At 41.0% G+C, this 20,321-nt stretch overlaps 1 protein-coding gene across 3 annotated transcripts in view; it reads left to right on the top strand.

Moving 5' to 3' along the window:
- PCMTD1 (protein-L-isoaspartate (D-aspartate) O-methyltransferase domain containing 1) overlaps positions 1 to 20,321 on the top strand; it is a 69,441-nt gene that overhangs the window by 15,250 nt on the left and 33,870 nt on the right. Inside the window, exons 1-2 of one of the 3 annotated variants that reach the window (XM_030304574.1) lie at positions 6,716 to 6,908; positions 15,913 to 16,343. The exons of 1 other annotated variant lie outside the window; for it this stretch is intronic. In XM_030304574.1, the coding sequence (XP_030160434.1) occupies positions 16,037 to 16,343 (307 nt within the window). In that variant the 5' untranslated portion in view covers positions 6,716 to 6,908; positions 15,913 to 16,036. Of the gene's footprint in view, positions 1 to 6,715; positions 6,909 to 15,912; positions 16,344 to 20,321 lie in introns of those variants that run through there. One more of the 3 variants, XM_030304573.1, reaches the window with a different exon arrangement.

The raw sequence follows: 20,321 nt of genomic DNA on the forward strand, positions 1-20,321 counted from the left end.
CAGTTTATTTTTCTTGACTTGCTTTTCACGGATATCAAAGTGCCGTATCTTATCTGGGTTTATATGCACAGAAAACTGTATGAATTATGCCTCTGCTGTCATGGATTACAGACTTTAAAAACTTTAAATTCTAGAATGAGATTTCAGGTGTCAGCAATACATAGGTATCCCGCATTTTATGAAAGTCCACATTGTACCACTTGGCTTTTACAAAAGACCTGCATTAGTAGCTGTTTTCACTAACTGAAGGAAATTGGAAGAGAATTTTCACTTTTATGAAAAGAGCCATTACCTACTAATGTAGGTCTTTCTTAAAGCAAAGTGGCCTTGGAAAGACTTTGGGGGTGGGGAGAATACCTTTGCCTCAGGCCCCTTTGGGTTGAGAAAGTTTTCTCAGGGACACTCTGGGATAGCCCAGGAAACCTGTAGTTTGTTTTTGACTCATTTTATTCTCCTTTTATTGTGACTGCCACAGTACCTCGCTGTAAGGAAGATGCCCAAAAGGTCTTGTAAAAGTGAATGATGTAGAAAATGTGGTACCCATGCCCCGGTTGCTTTCAGGTTGCCTTTCTGAACACATTTTAATTACCAACCTTTGTGTAACTCTTTGTACTTACAGTATTTGCAAAACTAAAGTATTCCTTCTTTTATGAAATTTATTGTGGTTTCACATTGCATTAATAATTCAGAAGAACATTTGTTGAAGTCCCCTGCCCGTGCCCTCCTCCCCCACTGTGTTTTTTGTCTCTTTGTGTCTATTTTTTCCTAGTGATAGTAATCTCCTCACTTCCCATCCTGAGGGCATTAAAGTGTCCTCAACTCTTTCCACCTTTATTAAGGACTCTGGAATCTCTACTGTGGTATCTCTGCTCCCAGGTTAATGTAGTATCATTACATTGTTGAAGATTATTTGTATGTTTACAATATTTTTTTTTTACATTTTTTTAATGTTTAATTTTTTGAGAGAGAGAGAGAGAGTGAATGGGGAAGGTGCAGAGAGAGAGAGAGAGAGAGAGAGGGAGACACAGAATCCGAAGCAGGCTCCAGGCTCTGAGCTGTCAGCATTGAGCCCAATGCCAGGCTCGAACTCGTGAATCTTAAGGTCATGACCTGAGCCGAAGTCAGCTGCTTAACTGACTGAGCCACCCAGGTGCCCCTGTTTACAATAATTTTTTACATATTTTTGGTAGCACACATTTGTCTGTTTCTGGCTATTACATTCCTTGTTAACTTGCTTTCATTTTGAACTCCTGAAACATTCATTTTGCCTTTTTTTTTTTTTGTAACTGTAGTACCGCCAACTAAATTTTAAGCTCTGTAAGCTTTTTCTCTTCTGCGACGAAGTATGCCCCAAAGCAGACCAGAGTAATAGTGCAGTGGAGGGTATAACTTGTCTAGCACTCAGATATCTCTGCTCTTCTTCCCATATCTTATTACTGGGAAACTAAACAAAATTGATCACTGGGGGTAGTCTTGAATTATCTTCTTTGTTATGAGGTGCGTCAGTCTCAAAGGCAGAAACAGCCTGAGAGGTCTGTGTAACTCAAATATTGGTCTCACCCTTCCATTTTCATTAAATGAATATCATGCCGAAGTTATTTTATTCATTCATTTAGTCTCTTTCGTCATTTACTGTTTGCTTCCACGATAGCCTCTCTGGTAAGTGATAGGAATTGGTGAGTAGCATGTGGAGCTTTCTCTTGAAGAAAAATAGTCCTTCAGTCAGGTGGGTGAGAAATGAAATAACTTTGTGGAGCAGTGTTTCAGGTATAGTCACGGGTGTTTGAGAGCACTGAAGAAATGCACTGTTGTGGCCCCAGTGTTTGTGTCCCTGAAAAATTTTAATGTCGAAGCCCTAACCCCGAGTGTAGAGTGTAGGTGTATTTGGAAATGAGGCCTCTGAGGAAGTAATTAAGGTGAGTACAAAAGGGTCAGGCTCTGATCCTGTAGGAATAGCGTCTTTATAAGAGGAGATGTCAGTGTTGGTTCTCTGACCACACATCAGGGAAAGGCCATGTAAGAGAGTTCTCACCAGAAGCTGACCATGCTGACACCCTGATCTTGGATTTCTAGCTTATAGAACTGTAAGATAATTTCTGTTGTTTAATACCAGCCTGTGGTATTTTGTTATGGTAACCTTAGCTTACTGATAGGCTCCTGAGTGTTCTGGAGGTGGGCTTAGAGGAGATTTCTAGGAGGAGGGGTTCCTTCTCGATTGAGAGATCATTGTAAAGCACTTGGTTGAGTGCCAGGCATCTAATAAATGTAGTGCTTATTTAGTAAGGTACTTAAATTCTAATAATGGACAAAATCAGGCCTATGGAATTTCAGAACAAAGGCTGAATACTCTGCTTGTGGATGTGTGTACAGATGCAGGTATATTTGTAATAATACTGTTGTCCGGTGGCATGGGGTTCAGGTGACAGTCTGGGAAAGTTGAGGCTTTTGTCTCATGACCTTGTTTGTGGAAGACAGACAAGTATCACCTTTGTTAGGGAGATTCATCTTGAGGGGACGGTGGCAGTGGTAGTGCGTTTGCTGTGGAGGATGGGAGCGACTGAAGACCAGAGGTATTGCTAGGTGCTATTGAAAATCCAGTTGAGATTGAAGAACGGAAATCTTTAGTGGTACCGATCCAAGTGGTGGATTTTTTTTTTTCTTCTGTAACACTCCACGGTATAAAACACTCCACAGAAGAGAGATACTGGATTGATGCAAAGTCAGGCGTTTACAAGAGGAGTGAGGCAGAAAGTTAGAACGAGGGATTGAAATAATGGAAAGTAATGGAGCGAAGCCATGTTTATCGGACATGTTTGGTTTGGGAAGAAAGTGATATTGATAGGTGTCAGCAGATTATGGTGCATGGCCCAAACCTGGCCCACTGCCTGTTTGTGAATAGCCTGCAAACTAAGAATGGTGTTCACATTTTAAAAAGTTGGAAAAAAAATTTAAGACTAAGTGAGAATTATATAAATGATATATAAATGTATCTGTAAATACGTGTTATAATTTAAGTTGCAGTGTTCATAAATAAAAAAATTCGGAACACAGCCATACTTTGATTTACGTGTCGTTTGTGGCTGCTTTTGCTCTTACAGGCACAGAGTTCAGTAGTTGTTAACAGAAACTAAGGCCTGCAGGTCCTCAGGTATTTACTGAGGCCCTCAGGTCTTTGATGGATGATCTTTGCTGTAGCACTAGTGACAATGAGTGTGGTGGTAGGAAAAGAATGGGCAAACTAGATGTCAGATGTGGGTGTAGAATAAAATAAGGATCCGGGGGTTGGATAGCGGGCGGGAGTAGGTCCTTGGAGTTGAACTTTGGGGCTCGAGTAGTTGTTGAAGACGCTCAGTTACTTGTGAGAGCTGGAGCGCGGAGACCGCAGCAGAGATTCCAGGGCTCCTGCTACCGATGGAAGGGTGGACACTCGAGTGTCTTCTGGTGGGAGTGGGGGAATGGGAGATTGCTGTTAATAGATGGGAAGATGTAGTAGAGAAAAATGCAAAACATGTTTTCCTCCACCTTTTGCAACCAGAGTTTGGGTTTATTTTGAATCACTGTTTATCTTTTAGGCATTCATAAACAAAGGGAAAGTATGTATGTGTGTTTTCTGTAGCTTTCTGTTTTATACGTGTGTGTGTATAGTTGTCCAAGTCAAGTTAACGAGCTCATACTGATGATTCCTTCAATTCTGTCCAGCATCGCAAGGTATATTCGCAGTCTTTCTCCAGTCATTCCATGCTTTGGTTTCCCTCAGAAACATCGTCCAGCTATTGAGATCTTGGTGAAAATTGACACCTAAAATCCAAAGTATTTTATAGATATTATATATAGATTTTTATGCATTTGATAAATGTTTCTTGAAATGGGACCATGGTCTTTTGTGAGGGGATGAAGTAAGCCTGTGTTAATAGAAACCAGTAACGGATTGAGTACTTGCTATGTGACAGGGACTGTTGTAGGCAGTTTACATACATTATCTCAGATACTTCTCATGCTAATCCTGTGAGGTAATTATTGTTACCAGTATTGTTTTTATCATGTAGCAGCTAAGGCCTTGAGAGGTGAATGATGTTCCTGAGATCACATAGCTAGAAGTTCTAGAATTAGGGTTCCAGTCTAGAACCTACACTGTGTTATATGATCTTTAAGTATAATTTTTATTTATGTTGACAACAGCACATTCTGTTAGAATATCACTTGTAATGAAGCTACGACTTGATATGAAATTATTATAATTTGATACATTAATATTCATTCTACAAATAATCTTTTTAAGGGTAGCAAATGAGTAAAATTGTTACATTCCTATTGGTATAAATCCTGTTGAATTCAGACCAAAATTTTACATTGAGTTAATGTTCTAACTCACCACTATAACCCGTGTGGATTCAGTCTAGATATACTTAATACATTGTTTTCTGTAGTAGTTTCATTTTGGGCATTTTTTTTTTTCCTTACAATCTCCAACAAATTGTCATAAAGTCAGGTTTCAGTAATATTGCTTGCTATCAGTAATTAAATACTGAACTTAAGGAAATTTTCTGAATTTTTAAAAAAGAAGCATTCTGCTCACTTAATTTTAAGAAATCTTGGCATGCCTAGGTGGATCTGTCGGTTAAGCGTCCGACTGCTGATTTCGGCTCAGGTCATGATCTCACCATTCATGAGTTCAAGCCCTGATAGTGCAGAGCCTGCTAGGAATTCTCTCTCTGGTGACCCTCCCCATCAAAATAAAGAAACTTAAAAAAAAAAAAAAAATCTAAACAAAGGAGTAAATTCGGCCTTTTTGGCTTTATACTAATGTTTGAGTAGATTTTCTCTTATCTAAGATTAGTATATAATGACTTGCAAAAACTTGGGTTTCTGACTTGTGTGATTTTTTTTTTTCTAAGTTAAAAAATTTTTTTTCTAATGTTTGTTTGTGAGAGAGAGAGACAGAACATGAGTGGGAGAGGGGCAGGGAGAGAGGGAGACACAGAATCCGAAGCAGGCTCCAGGCTCTGAGCTGCCAGCACAGAGCCCGACGTGGGGCTGGAACTCACGAACCGGGAGATCATGACCTGAGCCGAAGTAGGATGCTGAACCCGCTGAGCCACCCAGGTGCCCCAATGACTTGTGTGATCTTGGACAAGGCAGCTGCTGGGGCTCAGTTCTTTATCCATGAAATGAAGCGAGCTTTCTGTAACTCTTACCTTATAAGAAAGCTCTCTAATTTGACTTTAGCTTCTGGAGTTTGGTCTCTTAGTCCTGCGTACCTGCCATAGTTCCTGAGGCGTAAGTAGGCGCCCAGTTTTGTTAATTGAATGAGGAAATCACCAAATGGAAGTCTTTTGTGCAAGACTTAGAATATCGAAATGGAAGGCAGTACTCGTAGGTTTGAGTAATTTTTTTATGGAGAGCGACAGCATTTAGTATTTTAAAGTGTACTATTAATAAGCATTCTCAGTTACGAGTACGCAGTTTGCTGTTTACAGTTCGAAGCCCAATCTGATTAGTGTGAAATAATTCCTTACATTGTTAAAAGCTTTCAGTTGTGTCAGTTTATTGTGGCCAAATTGAAAGTAATTTTTAAACATTTTTTTTAATGAAAGTACACTAACCATTTAAGAGACTAATTTCCATGAAAAGAGATTGTCTACTGAACTGAAGCCATTCTTTGACTTTCTGTCCTCAGTGTGCCTGTGTCCTGCTCAACTTGCTGGACCAGTGGTGAAGAAGTTGTTTAAGTGAAGCCTGGCGGGAGGTACTGAGCTATAGTTTAATAAGCTTTCACAAGCGTTTTGGTGGTTCAGTTTGGACCGTTTTCTCCAAATGAGTTCTGTTGGTACAAGATTAATCATTTAAGGTGACCACTTCCTTTAGAGCTTGTAACATTGTGGTGATGATCTTACGATTACAGTTTGAGAACTTCCTTAACTTTCTCTGGGTCATGAGTAAAAACAGGGATAGAGTTATTTGTCCCAATAAATGAAATGAAGGTATAGTATCAAATGTGGTGTGTGTGTGTGTGTGTGTGTGTGTGTGTGTATTTGTCAAAGGGTCTCAGACCTACATTTGCTGTTTTATTTCTGATAATGTGAATATTAGTGGTAATGCATGACATTAGATCTATGAATAAGACTGAAATATGTCTTATATGGAAAATCTAGAACAAATTGTTCTCAATTGGTTTTCTTCACATGGGTAGTGCAGGTAATACCACCTGTCCTGTGTAAATATCCTGGAGTAGTTAATGAAATTGTATGAGTTGGTATAGAAGCGCTGCAAATTAAAATGATGTATAACGAGGTATTTTGTTCTATGTAGCTTTCACTGCCCGTCCATAGATAAAATGGTCATGGTGGAGTCTGGAAAGATACCATTTTATAAGGCCAAAAAACTTTATAGTTAACCTGTTTCCATTTTTTATTTTTGTGTAGCAAATATGCTTAGACAGTTTTAGAGTTGTTACAGGTGCCATCGAGAAAATTTGGTTTAGTAGCAGTATCTTCCAGGTGAAAAAACTAAAGCCAGGAAAGATAACAATTTGCTCAAAATTGTGTGGTGTGACAAGGCCAGTCTTTGCATTCCACAGTATGATATGCAGGAAGAATATCTCTGGTGTGAGTTCATGTTTTGGTTTGTGATGGGAACAGATGCCGATCATCTGAACTCCCAAATTGTGGAATTTTGCTTCGGGGATATTCTTTTATTTTTATTTGAATATTGTTCTTTGTGAACTCAAAATGTTTCAAATAAAAGAAGACCAACTTTAAAAGACTGACCGGAGAGGAGCTGACAATGTATATGCTTTTCTCTCCTGCTTCCCTATTGATCTCATGACGTCCTAAGAGCATCGTTCAGCAGACCAGAAAGCCCAGTGTCGGTTCAGTATTCTGCTTCAGACTTTCCCTGAGCTACAGGAGGTAAATAACTCTTCTGTTTGAAAAGTTTTTCTGGGCCGTAGCTTCTGTAAGGAATTTTTTTTTTAAGTATTAAGGTTGGTTAGTACAACACTTAATGTTTCTTGAAAAATTGAAGATGTTAAGCAGTAATCCTGAACTTTGAGGCAGTAATTCTCTGAGGATTTTGGTGGTTCAGAGATACGTGGGACTGCATATCGAGGGCATTTGGAGTATACTTGTGTGGTGTTTAGGGATACACATGTCTAATGGTGTACTCATAGAGGTTTTAAGAGGTCATATATTCAGATCTTAGAGTAAAAGGAGCGGAGGAGACTTTGGAGGTACATGAAATCCTGTAATTTTCAAAGTGATGAGATTTCAGCTTGAGTTGTCTCATCTTGTCCTTTAAAAATGTTTTATTTTCCTCTCTCACCTTATATCCCATACCTTGAACTCACGTAAAGCCGCCTCCTACTGTTTTTTCCAGTCTTGTTTGAGTTTGCGCTGGTCTTCACTGCCCCCAGCAAAGGAGAATAGGAAAGTTAAAAGAATGAGGGGGGAGGTAGAGGGAAGAAAAAGGCATAGGAAGCAAGACTGGAATAGAATTGAGAATATAACTGAAAAGTCTACGTCTACCTATGAATATAGGCACCTTGCAACTTGATAAATATCAAAATATAGAACCTGGTTGCTTCTAAACAGAACTTTATTTTGTTACTTGAGACTATGTGTAGTAGTGAATTGAAGGGTTGGGGAGGAGACGACAATCTTGAATTATCTTGAGAGAGTGGCTTATCAGCCGTCTGATCAGATGAAGATTCCAGAGTTCAAGAGAATTTAAAGGAAAAATACAGTTTCACTTTGCTGGTAGTTGTTAGGTATGTTCAAGTTTGAAAGTATTTCCTGAAGTAAAAAAGCTCGAAGTTGCTCTTACAGTGTATTATGTTTGTTATTTATTAAATGCTTGCTAACACCTTTACAACTGTGATGAATATTTTAAATATTTATTTTATCTTCGTTTTATTTGATCTTTATTATTGAGTTTACAATTTGGATAGAAAAGATGTGTTGAACAAAAGAAAACTATACGAGACAGCTACTTTTTGCTGATTTATGGAACAAATGCTCCATTAGAGAAAATTAGCACAGGTGGAAGTTAGCTAGTAAGTTACCAAAGAGAGTCTCGGTACCTGCCTGCTTCCTGAGCCCGTGTAAGTGAGCACAGAGGGCAGCTGGTCCTGATGTGGGCCTCGTGGCCTAGTTTATGGCCCAGAGCATGACAGAAGTCACTGCATTGGTTTGTGTTTGTTTGTGGTTTTGGTTTTTTTGTTTTTACATTAACCCCTCTCAACCAGTTTACATGCGAAGGGCTGTATTATTCCTTTCCCTTCTGTATACACTGTAACTTGGCTTTTCTTTAGGATTTACATTTTCACCCTTACTTCTGTCTTCAGGAGGTCACTAAGTGATAACGTCACTAGATTTCAAAACTGACACTTACTTTTTTGTTTCCCCTTTTCGGTCCTTTGTGTTTAAAAATGAACGTTTTGAATGTGTCTTTTTTGTCCTAGATGTGAAAGAAAGTGAATTATTTATTGGACATGTGTACGTTAGAAGTCTTATGCGCAGTGCACTCTTTACAAATTTATGATGCGGTTAATATTTTTCCCATTTTATAGACAAGGGCAACTGAAGATCACAGGTTAGACTTTTGCCTGAGGCTGCATAGTCAGTACATGACATCAGATGCTTTATTTCCACTATCCCATTCTTCTTTTGGAACCCAGAGTACTAGAGGGGAGGAAAAAGGAAATTGGAGAGAGGGAGGGAGATCTGAATCTTCTTAGCTAAGGGGATGAAAAGTTTACTTTTGAATTATGAGCCAGGAGCCTCTTTGCAAATTGTTCTGTTTCAGAAGGGTTTTATGGCTTGCCAAACTGGATTTGAGTTGTGGCTCAGCTACTCAAGCTCTGAGCTTTGGTCTCTTCGTTATAAAATGAAGTTAGCACTTCCTCATAGAGTTTTGGTGAAGAAATAGAGCCCAGAGCCTGTATGTAATAGAGACATAGGAAATTGCTTGTGTATATTATCACTAATAAAAAAAAAATTAAAATGTGTATTTATCATTGGATATAGACTTACCTGGATGTTCTCCCGGTAGCTTTGGGCACATGAGTAGTGAATCTTTAATGTTGGAGGAAAATATTTTCCTTCTGCTCTTCTAGGTTCTTTGGCTTCTCTGATAATCAAATTAATATAAGACAGATTGATGGGAGAAAATTTGAATTGTATGGGAGCCCCACAAAGACAGACCCAAGGAGAAGCTGGGCAGTTGAGGTTTACATGCCATCCATCCATCGAGAGCTACGAAGTGGGATAGGGGTCTGGGAGGTCATAGGGAGGTTCACGGATGGTAAGAGCAGATATTTGTCCTACTCTGCAGATGGGTCAAGAAAAAAAAATGGCCTTGGTAATAGCTTTCTTTCTGGGCCCACCTCCTTAGCTAAACTCCTTTAGGTAGTTTAAAGAGAGGTAACAGTTTTGCTTTAGGCTGCTGGGTCTTGATTGCCTTCAGCTCAAAATGGTCCACATGCCAAAGTGGTACATCTCAGGGAGACTTGTTCTGAACCCCTTCATTAGTCCTTCCCTTTTCTTTCTTTTGTTGTTCTGTATTTATAGCTCATCAGATCTGTTTGCCATCACTGAGAACCCCCCCCCCCCCCCCCCGTGTCTTTGCACACTCAAAACAGGCTTCGTGCGTGGCTCCTCTGATCTTTGGGGCGTGAGGAAGAACGACCCTCTGCTCATGCCCTCAAATAGCGTGTTGTCCTTTGTATGACTAATCTTCTTTCCCCCAAAGCGGGTGAGCCCTGTCCTCACCTTTGCAGAGAACGGAGCAGCGAGCAGCACCTGGCTGCCTGCCCCTGGTCGCTAGGAGGGAAAGAGCGTGAGTCAGCGTTCACTGTTCCCCAGCGCTGCGACATCTGTCCGCCATCTGTTTGCCGCCCGCCTCCTTTGACTTGTTTTTAACCTTCCGTAAAACATCCCTAAGGGGCCTGAAAGACACCGTAATATTGAACTGGGCCTTCTGTAGGTCTTCCCCTAAACCAAATACCTTGAAACCACATCCCTTATTTTGAAAGACTGGCAAGCAACTTTTGGGAACACCTTACAAATCATCTCAGGTGAGCTCTTGTGAATGTACGCACCCTGTTGTATTCCCCCGAACCCCAGCACGCATACTAGAAAGAAAGCGCCAAGGAGCGAAATTGTGTTCCGTGAGTTGATATGATGACTTCGTTCTCAAAAGATCTAACTGCATAAGCTGTCCAGTCTTCTTTTCTGGCGTTTCTCTATTCTGCCTTGGCCTTTTCTTTTTCTTCGATTCCTTAGTTTGCTTTTATTGTTTAATGCAGGACTTGAACATTCCCATTTCTTTCTTTTCCATGTTTGGAGAGAATGGCAGGAGTGGGGCACCAAAAAAATGTGATCAAAGTCACAGAGGTGCCCAGGCATGGACAGACATTCCTGCACAACTAGAACTCAGCTGTCCTCAAATGCGGGTTTGATGCCAAAATGGCAGGGAAATTAGAGCTCTGGGGAACCTTAGGAATCCTAGAATTTAGCCTCTTCATTTCACAGGTGAGGAAATGATGTTTTGGAGAGCTGCCCAGAGCCATACAGCAAAGTTTATCAGTGGGACCAAGGCTAGACCTTAGTCTCTTGGCCTGCATTTGGCACTTTTCCATGATCGAGGTGGAATTATCTCAGAATTAACAAACGACAAACACTTCTGTGACTTAATGCTGCGATGGTTTTTTAATAGTGTTTGCTTTACTCATAAAAAATGAAGTGTATTTCAAGTCAGGGAATTATTATTGAATTGTCACAATATTCATTACAGATTTTAACTTACTAACTCTTCACATACACAGTAAGTGTAATCCAAAATTCACTGCCCAGCAGTCAGGGAGGGGACTGATTATATTCTGGTGCCTCCATGCGGTGGGATAGCACACCTGGATTTTGGAAGAATTTTTGATGACGTGAAAATGCTTAAGACCTATTTGGCAAACGTTTGAAATAATAATATTACTAATTTTGTTAATAAGAAAGCATATATGTGCTTAGAAAGTGAATATTAACAGTGGCTCTTTAAATATTAGGGTTATGAATCATTTTTATTTTACTTGGTTTTCAAATTTTATGCAAATGCACATATTTTTATAATTGAATCTGTCAACATTATGGAAATGTGATTTAATTCATAATCATTTTCCACCCACTTTTAGGAACTGTATGATAAAATGACTTACCTTTGAAGCTCTGTGGTATAAATTGTTAATAATCTCTTTTTTGTTCTTTGATTTTTCTACCATAAACTATTTTATTAAGTGTATTTTTATTCCTTCAGAAATTATTTTCTATGTGTCTTTAGATTCATCTGGTCTAATACACACACACACACACACACCCTTTATATTCAGCTTTACTTGTCAGTTTTGTTCAAATAATGCATGTGCACAATTTAGAAAGTCAAGTGATCCCTTGAAGACAAAGCCTGGCAGTTCATGGCTTCACTGGTTTCTACCTGGAGACTCACACTCCACAGGGAACTTAACGTGTTCAGCTCTTTCATGGTAAGGAAGTTACCTCCGCATTGCTAACTAAGATCATTCTTTTGCTCTTCTTCTTAAATATTTAGACAGCGTTTAGCTTCCGGAATCACAGATGAGGTGTTAGCTCCCATATCCCTCTTTATCTCTTCACCTCTTCCCTCTCATCCTTCCTAGTGTGCTTAAATGACTATTCGCGTTAAATTCTTTTTTTTTTAATGTTTTTATTCATTTTTGAGAGAGAGGGAGTGAGCAGGAGAGGGGCAGAGGGGGAGACACAGAATCTGAGGCAGGCTCCAGGCTCCGAGCTGCCAGCACAGAGCCCGACGTGGGGCTTGAACTCAGGAACCGTGAGATCATGACCTGAGCTGAAGTCGGATGCTTAACGGACTGAGCCACCCAGGCGCCCCAGCGACTACTCACATTAAATCAGCCACTGTGTTTTCGCTATTCTGACTGTATAAACATTGTCTTCCCCAGACCAAACAACGAATTGTAATTATGTTCTCTTTCTTTTACAGTTTTGGTTTTTCCTTTACATCTTGTTTTAAAATTAGTCATACAATATGTCTCTCATCTCAAAAGCCTTTGCTGGCTCCATTGTCTGCGGGAGGAAGTCCAAGCGCTGTGTGTGTGTGGCCTGCAAGCTTCCTTTTTCATGTCTCTTAGTCTTCTTGCCTCACCAAGCACTGCTTCTATTCCTGCGCTTCAGCTCTGCACTATTATTTGTAGGGCCTTACCGGGGGCAGACGCATGGCCTCTTGTCTCCTCGTCTTTTCCACATGTTTTGAATACTTTTCCTTCCTTCTGCCTTCTTGCTTACCCGGTCTTCCACCTTCAGGAAAATCTTCCTGTCCTTTTATTGCGTCCCCGCGTCTGGACTGAGTGCTCCATAACGTCCTTGCACGGCTCTGCTTCTCCCATTTCACAGTTTTGCGTGCCATCTCTTCTCCAGACTGATCTGTGGTCCCTCACATTTCCTAAGATCCTTCAAGGGCCTGAGGTCAAGTACTGGGTTTTTCTATAACATCTGAAAACACCTACTAATGTTTCACAAAACAGCGGGACATGTGGGAGAAATAGCCTTAGGGCATACCACTGAAAACCTGTGCAACTGTATAACCAGGTTACTGACAAAGACAGACAAAGATAATAGCAATCCTCATAAAATTTCTAGCATAGCTAAATCTACTGGGATTTGCACCTGGCATCACAGTCCTTCAGTCTTTCACAGCCTTAAACCCCAGGGTTCATCTTCGTTTTGAAATTTAGGCCCTAGAAGACAGTTTGCTTATGGATATAATTTTATTTTCATATGTATATTTTCATCAGCATTTTAAAATCTGAACCCCTGGATATAGCCTTAATTCATATGTTGTTTTAATTCAGGGACAGTGTCTTATCATTTTTTTTCATCTGCATTCACAGCTTCCCCAGACCACTTGAAGTAACTGTGACAGCATCTACCTTAGAAGCAGGTCCTCTGTAACTTCAGCTTTTTGCTGAAAGTTTTCATAAGTTGCTAAGGTGTCTCTGTAATGTGCATAAGCTTGTACCTTGCTGTCACTTCAAAGCATGAACATGCAGACCACCGTGACTGTTATCTGCACATCCTTACCTTACATATTGTTTAAGGAAACATGATGCATTGCGGTGATTGCTCCTCTTATTCCAGAAAACCTTTCCTGATCACCTCCCTCCTGGATACCCTACAGCTTTGTGTTCAGATGTGTTTCTTTCCCATCAGACCAGAGTGTCCCGGAAGTCTGGTTCAGGTCTTGCGCTGCTCCTTCTTGACAAGGTGATGTGTTTCCCAACTTTCCAAGTACCTGCTCTCCGGTCTCTTGCAGTAGATCAGAAACACAGATTACACTGCACTCTCTGAAATGGAAGTGTAATTCTCCTGCCCTTGTTAATCTCCCTTCCTTGTTAATACCTGTGGCTGACTCTGCTGCATCAAGTAGATGTTCTTAAATTAGATTCAGCTCATGGGTTTGCAGGAACTCAGGCTCCTTCTGAAGCTGCATAAAACTTTTCCTTCATTCGTCAATGAGAAGGACCAAAGTATGATCGGATTCTCAAAAGGATCCAGGCTTAAAAAAAAAAAAAAAAAAAATCACTGGCCGACGGGATAAAGGTTTTAAGGTGATCGAAAGTACCCAGCTGCATGTAGTTTCTTAAAAGGGTCATCTACTCTGTTGCTTTAATACCAGCCATTTCCTCAGCCTTTGATTCCCTTAGTCCTTCAACTGTGTTACCCAGTCTGTGCCTTCTTGAGAAAGCTCTCCTGGGTTCCTGGATCCACTTTCCTTTGGGCTCCTGTAGCAGCAGTCACATGCATTGCAGTGTCCCAGCCAGGCCTTTACAGATTGTTTCTACTTGAAAGTGGGCAAGGGATTGCCTTCCTCATAGGCTTAGCGTAGCTTTTAAGGAGACCATGTGTTTTAATGAAAACACTGAGTACAGTACAGGGCCGGTCAGCAAATGGGAACAGTTCTTACCGGTTTGATTCTTCCTCCTGCCTTTCTCACCACGAGTGAACACTTCTGTGTAGTGAAGTCAACATTTGTTTGTTTGCTGTGATAAGTTGGGGCAGGTTAGAGTCCAGAAGGACCTGAGAAGGATTGGGCCACTCCTTAGCCCTGGAAGCAAAGGGAAGGGGAATAGTTTTTCAAACTAGTAAAATACTGCACTTCGAGGAGAGCCATCAAATGTCTTCAGAGTCAGAATTAGGCTTCATAAAGTCCTGCGATAGGTGCCACGCTGGGACTGATGAGCGTAGCCATTTTTTCTTCCATCCTGGGAAGGCATTCACTCTGAGTACCAGGTGAAAAGTTCGCCTACGCCTAGAGGCCGTGTCGTGAAAAACAAAACGAAACAAATCTCTAATTGCTAGAATTTTGCTCAGCGAGTTAAGATGCTTGGGTTAGAAAGGGATGCCCAAACTAAGACCTGTGGAAGGAAGAGCACGTTGACGTCTCCAGCTGCACCGTGTGCTGCCAAGTCAACTCATTGAGGATGGTTCTGTAAGCCCGTGTGTTTTTCCAGTTACTTCTCTTTGGGGTTGTGGGGGCATTGGAGCCAGCCAAGTCACTTGTTGAAGTGAGTTTCCATAAGTTAAGTAGTGTGACATGAGTTCACAGTATTTCCTCTGCTCAGAAAGTTTAAGGAGATCACAGGAAAAGACAAAAGAGGACACAGACAGTGGGGACAGGGCCTGGTGAGGAAGCTGTCCCTGGACTATTGGGACAGTTCAGTGACAGAAGTCTGAGAACCCTGAGGAAGCCCGAGGCCTCAGTTGCTCATGTACTCAAAAGTCGAGAGTGAGGGTACAGCCCTGCCAGGGCCGGCTGTCAAAACTCTTTCGTTTTTGGCTATGGGCATTTCATTTCTCACTTTCCCTCCCGTGACTTATTAATTCAGAAATCAGTTGTTACGTGAAACTCATTTATTAACCGTAGTTGAATCAAAGATTAAATTGTGTATCATGATGATGTGTTAAAATTCTTAGTTTATCAAGTTGCACTTATGTTTTCATTTGAAGATGCTGAAATTTTTAGTTGAAGTTTATTGTACCTGTGTGTAACATGTTCTGGTGCTTATGCTATTAAAGTTTTTAATAAAATTTGTGGTCTCCTTATTTATCACCACAGGGTTTACCAAATAAAACACTTGAACACACATATGTTTGTGTGTGGGTATGTGTATTTTAAACATGTGGGAGTTTGTTTTAAAGTGGGTTTGTTTTGTTTTGTTTTTGTATTCAGTGTTTGGGTAATTATGTTGCTTTGTGTTAACATTTTGAATTTATGTGGTGCACTTAAGATTTTTAGCATTTAGGTGGTAGTGGATTTCTAACTTTAGGAAGTTTTAAGTCAGTGAAGTAATTCATGCATGTTAAACTAGACTCACCATACTCCGAAGGCTGCCTGCCTTAATGATTAAGAGCATGGTTTCTGGAGTCGGAAAGACCTGGAACTGTGTCCCAGAATTGTCGCTTTCTAGAACAGCTCTGTTCAGTGTGGCAGCTACTGGCCGCACGTAGCTGTTAAGCACTTGAAGTGTGGCTGGGGTGCCTGACTGATTTTTACATTGTATTTAATTTTACGTAATTTAGGTCTAAATAGCCACCTGTGACTAATGGCTACCCTATTTGGCCTTTCAGTATGAGGTGACTTAACTCTTCAGTGTCCAAGATTTGCCACAGGTACCGAAGAGATCGAACTTAAGCTACCTTTTGTGGTTGTTATATGAATAGATAATAATCTTGAGGAACTTAACCCTATGTCTGGAACAAAATATATCCTTGAAAAATGGTAGTTATGATGACTATTATATATTTACTAAACTGGAATTACTTTCCTTTGAGCATTAATTTAAACCTGTTTATTTTTATTCTTCCCTTTCAGGATTAATTTATTTTTGGAAATCAAGTGCAATATTAAAGGGAAAGCAAACCACACTCCATTATTGGAAGCCATTTCTGCTAATTTTATTACATTTTAAAATTTATGATTTGATTTGAATACTATCATGGGAGGAGCTGTGAGTGCTGGGGAAGATAATGATGACTTAATTGATAACTTAAAAGAAGCTCAGTATATCCGCACTGAAAGAGTGGAGCAAGCCTTCAGAGCGATTGATCGCGGAGATTACTATTTGGAAGGCTACCGAGACAATGCGTACAAAGACTTAGCCTGGAAGCATGGCAACATACACTTGTCAGCACCTTGCATTTATTCTGAAGTTATGGAAGCGTTGAAACTTCAACCAGGATTGTCTTTTCTTAACCTGGGAAGTGGAACCGGATATTTAAGTACAATGGTGGGCTTAATTTTAGGTAATTTTATTTTTGTGAAATTTTATTTTAAAAAGTAAGCTGAGTTTGTATAACTGTTTATGATTTCCAGGGTTTGTAAATTTGTATACCTTTGAATGTATATACTCAATAGAGTAGTTCTCCTCCTTACTTGAGTGTGGAAACACAAGGCAGTAGCAGTCTTTTCTTCCTCTCAGCCCTGACCCTGAGAGGCAGCATGTGCATCTCATCCTAGACTGAAGAAGTCCTCGGAAGTGTTTTTCAGCCCCCGGTGATCGTCTGTGTTCAATATTGGACAGCTGGTAGGCAGAGAGCTCAGGAGTCTCGTGTAATCTATTTCAGGTGAAGGGCTGTGATTGGCGGCTGGCGTAGAGTTTCGTGGTCCTCTGTGTCCCATTTTAAAGGGAAGGGTGCCAGGTTTCTGATAGAGACACAGGAGTGGGTGTAGAGGGGGTGTAGAGTATATACATGGCACTGGTGAGGCAAAGGAAGGGATTGGAGAAAGAAAGTATGTGTCAGTAAGCTTGCGGAGGACATGCTGTCTGTTCCGTCAGGCATCGTTCTTGGTGTAAGTATTTAGCAGTTACCCAAAGGAACAGATCTCTGCCTTTGGGAAGCTGGCTGGTGGTGGTGAAAGCACTTTATGTAGAGTAACTCATTTAATGATCCTAATTATCCTGTGATGTACGTACCATTAGGATCCTGCGTATAAAGGTGAGTAAACTGAGGCACAGAGAGGTTGAGTGACTTGCCTCAAGTCACATGGCTGTGAAGTGACACCTGGGAAAGACGGAATGTGGGTTGAAAAAGCATGGATGGAGGAAAATGTGCTCTGAGACATGATGTTGATGGAAACAGCCATTATTTTTACCAAGTGCTGCTACGTGACAAACATTGAGGTAGAACACCAAGGCCCGTCATGTAGACTCTTGCCCTGGAGTTCACAGACTGATGAGAGTGGAGAGACTTGAAAATCAGCAGTTTTCATCCAGTGTGATACATGCTATCGTTGAGGCATGTGCTCAAGTTGTAGTGATGAGACAGTGATTTAAAATTCATTCTGAAGTGATGGAGAACCATTGAAGGATTTTGAACAGAGAAATGAGTATACTCTCGTAGGGGGAGTCTGTGTCTCAGGGTGTGGGACAGTCCTAGTTTATCCCTGTTGTCCTTGCATCAGTATGTGTAATGTCCTTTTCTTTCCTGAACTGTCCTAGTTTGGGCAGCCAATTATGTAGTCCCATTAAATGACTTTAAAGGCATTTTCAGGCCTGAAATTCTCCTTTCTTACACACTGACTGGCTCCTTACTTTGTCTCCTAGTCCTGGAACCTGCAATCCAGCTCATAAAAAAAACAACTGAGTCAGTTCGTGATACATGATACAATCCAATAAATAAAACATTCTGTTTCATCCCACAACTGATGAGTATGTTTTTGATACGGGACGGTATGTTAAAAAAGGGTGGCCAATTATTAATTTTTACCAACAAAGAAGTTTAGCAGCTTACATTTAAAATTGGTATTCCTGCCCTTCCTGAGACAGGAACTTCTCAGCAGGTTGGGGACCCCAGACATCGATTAACTTTTGAAAACGGTCCGGTCTCTAGGGTTTGAGACTGTCTCCAAATGAAAGGAAATTAGTCGAGGGAGTACGGACAGCTTTTAAGAAACGGGAGTTGCCTTTTTGAAACCGTGCATGTTTTGGCCAGCTCTGGCAGCTTTAGGCTGGAGTCTAGGCCTCACAGCCTGTCTGGCCAGTTTCAGAGCACTGTCACCCTCTCTTCCACTTCTCTAGCCCTGTCAGCTGGCTCCTGCAGACGGAGGTCAGTCGTAGCGCAAGGGCTGGGGGGAAGGCGGGTCATAACTAGTTAGCGACCTTGCCAGCAGTGAGATTGCCCTCTTGAACTCTACTCAGTCTCCTCTCCAAGAGATTCATTTCCTGTGGCCAGATAGATGCATCTGTAGGCTGACCTCAAGCTTTATTGTGTCTTGAATGTCTACATCCATACCAGAGCGCAGTGTGGAGAAACAGACCCCCGTGTAAGTGATCCACGGTGCACTAGATGTTTTCCTCCTGTTACAAGGCTCCAGGGTGTCATGGTCTTTAGTTACATGTATGACGACGGTTACTGGACATTATGCCAGGATTTATCTGTGTCTGACAGAGTGAAGGCCAAGATAAAGTTCTTCGTGTTTTGATGTGGAATAGTCCTTTGGTGAGGAAGATTAAAAAAAAAAAAATTAAAAAAAAAAAAAAAGCACTCTAAAGAAGGAAAGGCAGAAAGCAGAGTCTGGAAAACAATGATTACAGCTAATAAACCTTGGATTGGTCTAGCTTCTGAGGAAGCCTAATCTTTTTACCCCTGCCTCTCCGTTTTTGGTTTGCTTTGTGAGTGCTTTAAGCCAGGACAGTGGAACTAAAGAAAGTTGCTTCCACGTGCCCTGTCATTAACCCGAGCGTGGTGAGTCGGATTTGGGTCCATTGCTTCACAGTGACCTTATTACCAGAAGCTCTGTCCTTATTAAGTAACTAACATCATGGCTCTAAGCCATGCTTCTCTCCCGGTCACAAGATGAGGGTGACAGGTGCTCACCATAGGCAGTGGTTCTCCTCCGAGGACACACCGAGCTGGATCTGGAGGAGTCCTGGCTAACGCCGGAGAGTGCGGTGCCTGTGGTTTGGTAAACACAGATGAGAAAAATGCTCATTGAGGAATTTCCACCGCCACTCCAGAAGCACACCTGTAGCACGTAGGCTACAATCTTGCGAGAGCTTTTGTTCAGTGAGAGGAAGTTAGGTTTTCTTAGTATCAGGAAATTTCCCGTGGCTGAAGCAGTTGTTCGTAAGTGGAATGTGTTTTTGCTCCAGACCTGGAGAACAGATCACTCCGACTCCTAATGTGCCTCATTTAGACAACTTACTTCACATTAAAGATAAATTCTTATTCCTCTGGCTTTTCCTTAAGTCTTCTGAGAACTAAAGACTGACACAAAGAATCAAGTACTGATTCCTCCTCTCAGTGCTGTCTTTTTCATACCTATGGAATCCCATTGAAAAGCAGGATGCAAGAAAAGGGCCCCCAAGTCCTCAGTTTCCCAGAGTTGAGTTATAACTATCAGATCTATGAAGGCAAATCGATCTTACGATCTTTCTAATTCAGGTGGGGGTGGTTCTCCATTCCGATCCTTTTTGCTTAGGTATTCCCTCCAATTTTCTTACATAACCCACGATGTAAAAGTTGTAGCTTTCTTACGGAACTTAAAGTATCGGGGTTCATCCAACTTAATGTTTTCCTTGCCTAGTTCCTGAGTTAATAGAAATGACTGCAGAAACTGCCAGAATCATTCCAATACTATGTTTGCCACTACCTCAGCCTACAGTACTACTTAAAGGTAAAACAGTTGGCAAGCTTATGTGCTGAACAGGCAACTTCCTGCCCACACTGTATCGTCCAGTTGCTGATGAGTTAGGCTACATGTTGCTGTCACGTCTCTGTACTCTTTTTCTGTTTACCAGAGGACATTGAATGGTCCTCCTTCAACTGCCGTGAGGTTGCTTTGACTTGAGATGCTCCGGTATTAGCTTTCATTTTAGCCCCCTTCTCTCTTTAATGAGGTATGATTTACATTACCCCATTTTAAGCGTGCAATGAGTTGTAGTAAATTTGCAGTTATGCAAACATTATCATAGTCCAATTTGAGAATACTTCTATCACCACCAAACATCCCCCATTCCCAGTTGAATCCACTTCCTGTCCCCACCCCAGCCCCTGGCAACCATTCGTCTACATTGTTTCTATAGATTGTCTTTTCTGTACATTTCATATAGGTAGAATTATGCAACAGATGGTCTTTTGTGTATGTTTTTTTCACTTGTCCTTATGTTTTCAAGGCTGTAGCATGTATTAGTACCTCATTCCTCTTTTATGGTTGAATAATACGTTATTACATGGGCATACCACATTTGTCCATTCACCACTTAATGAACATTTGGGTTA

The sequence above is a fragment of the Lynx canadensis genome, chromosome F2 (genome assembly GCF_007474595.2).
Source record: "Lynx canadensis isolate LIC74 chromosome F2, mLynCan4.pri.v2, whole genome shotgun sequence".
Classification (NCBI taxonomy): domain Eukaryota; kingdom Metazoa; phylum Chordata; class Mammalia; order Carnivora; family Felidae; genus Lynx; species Lynx canadensis.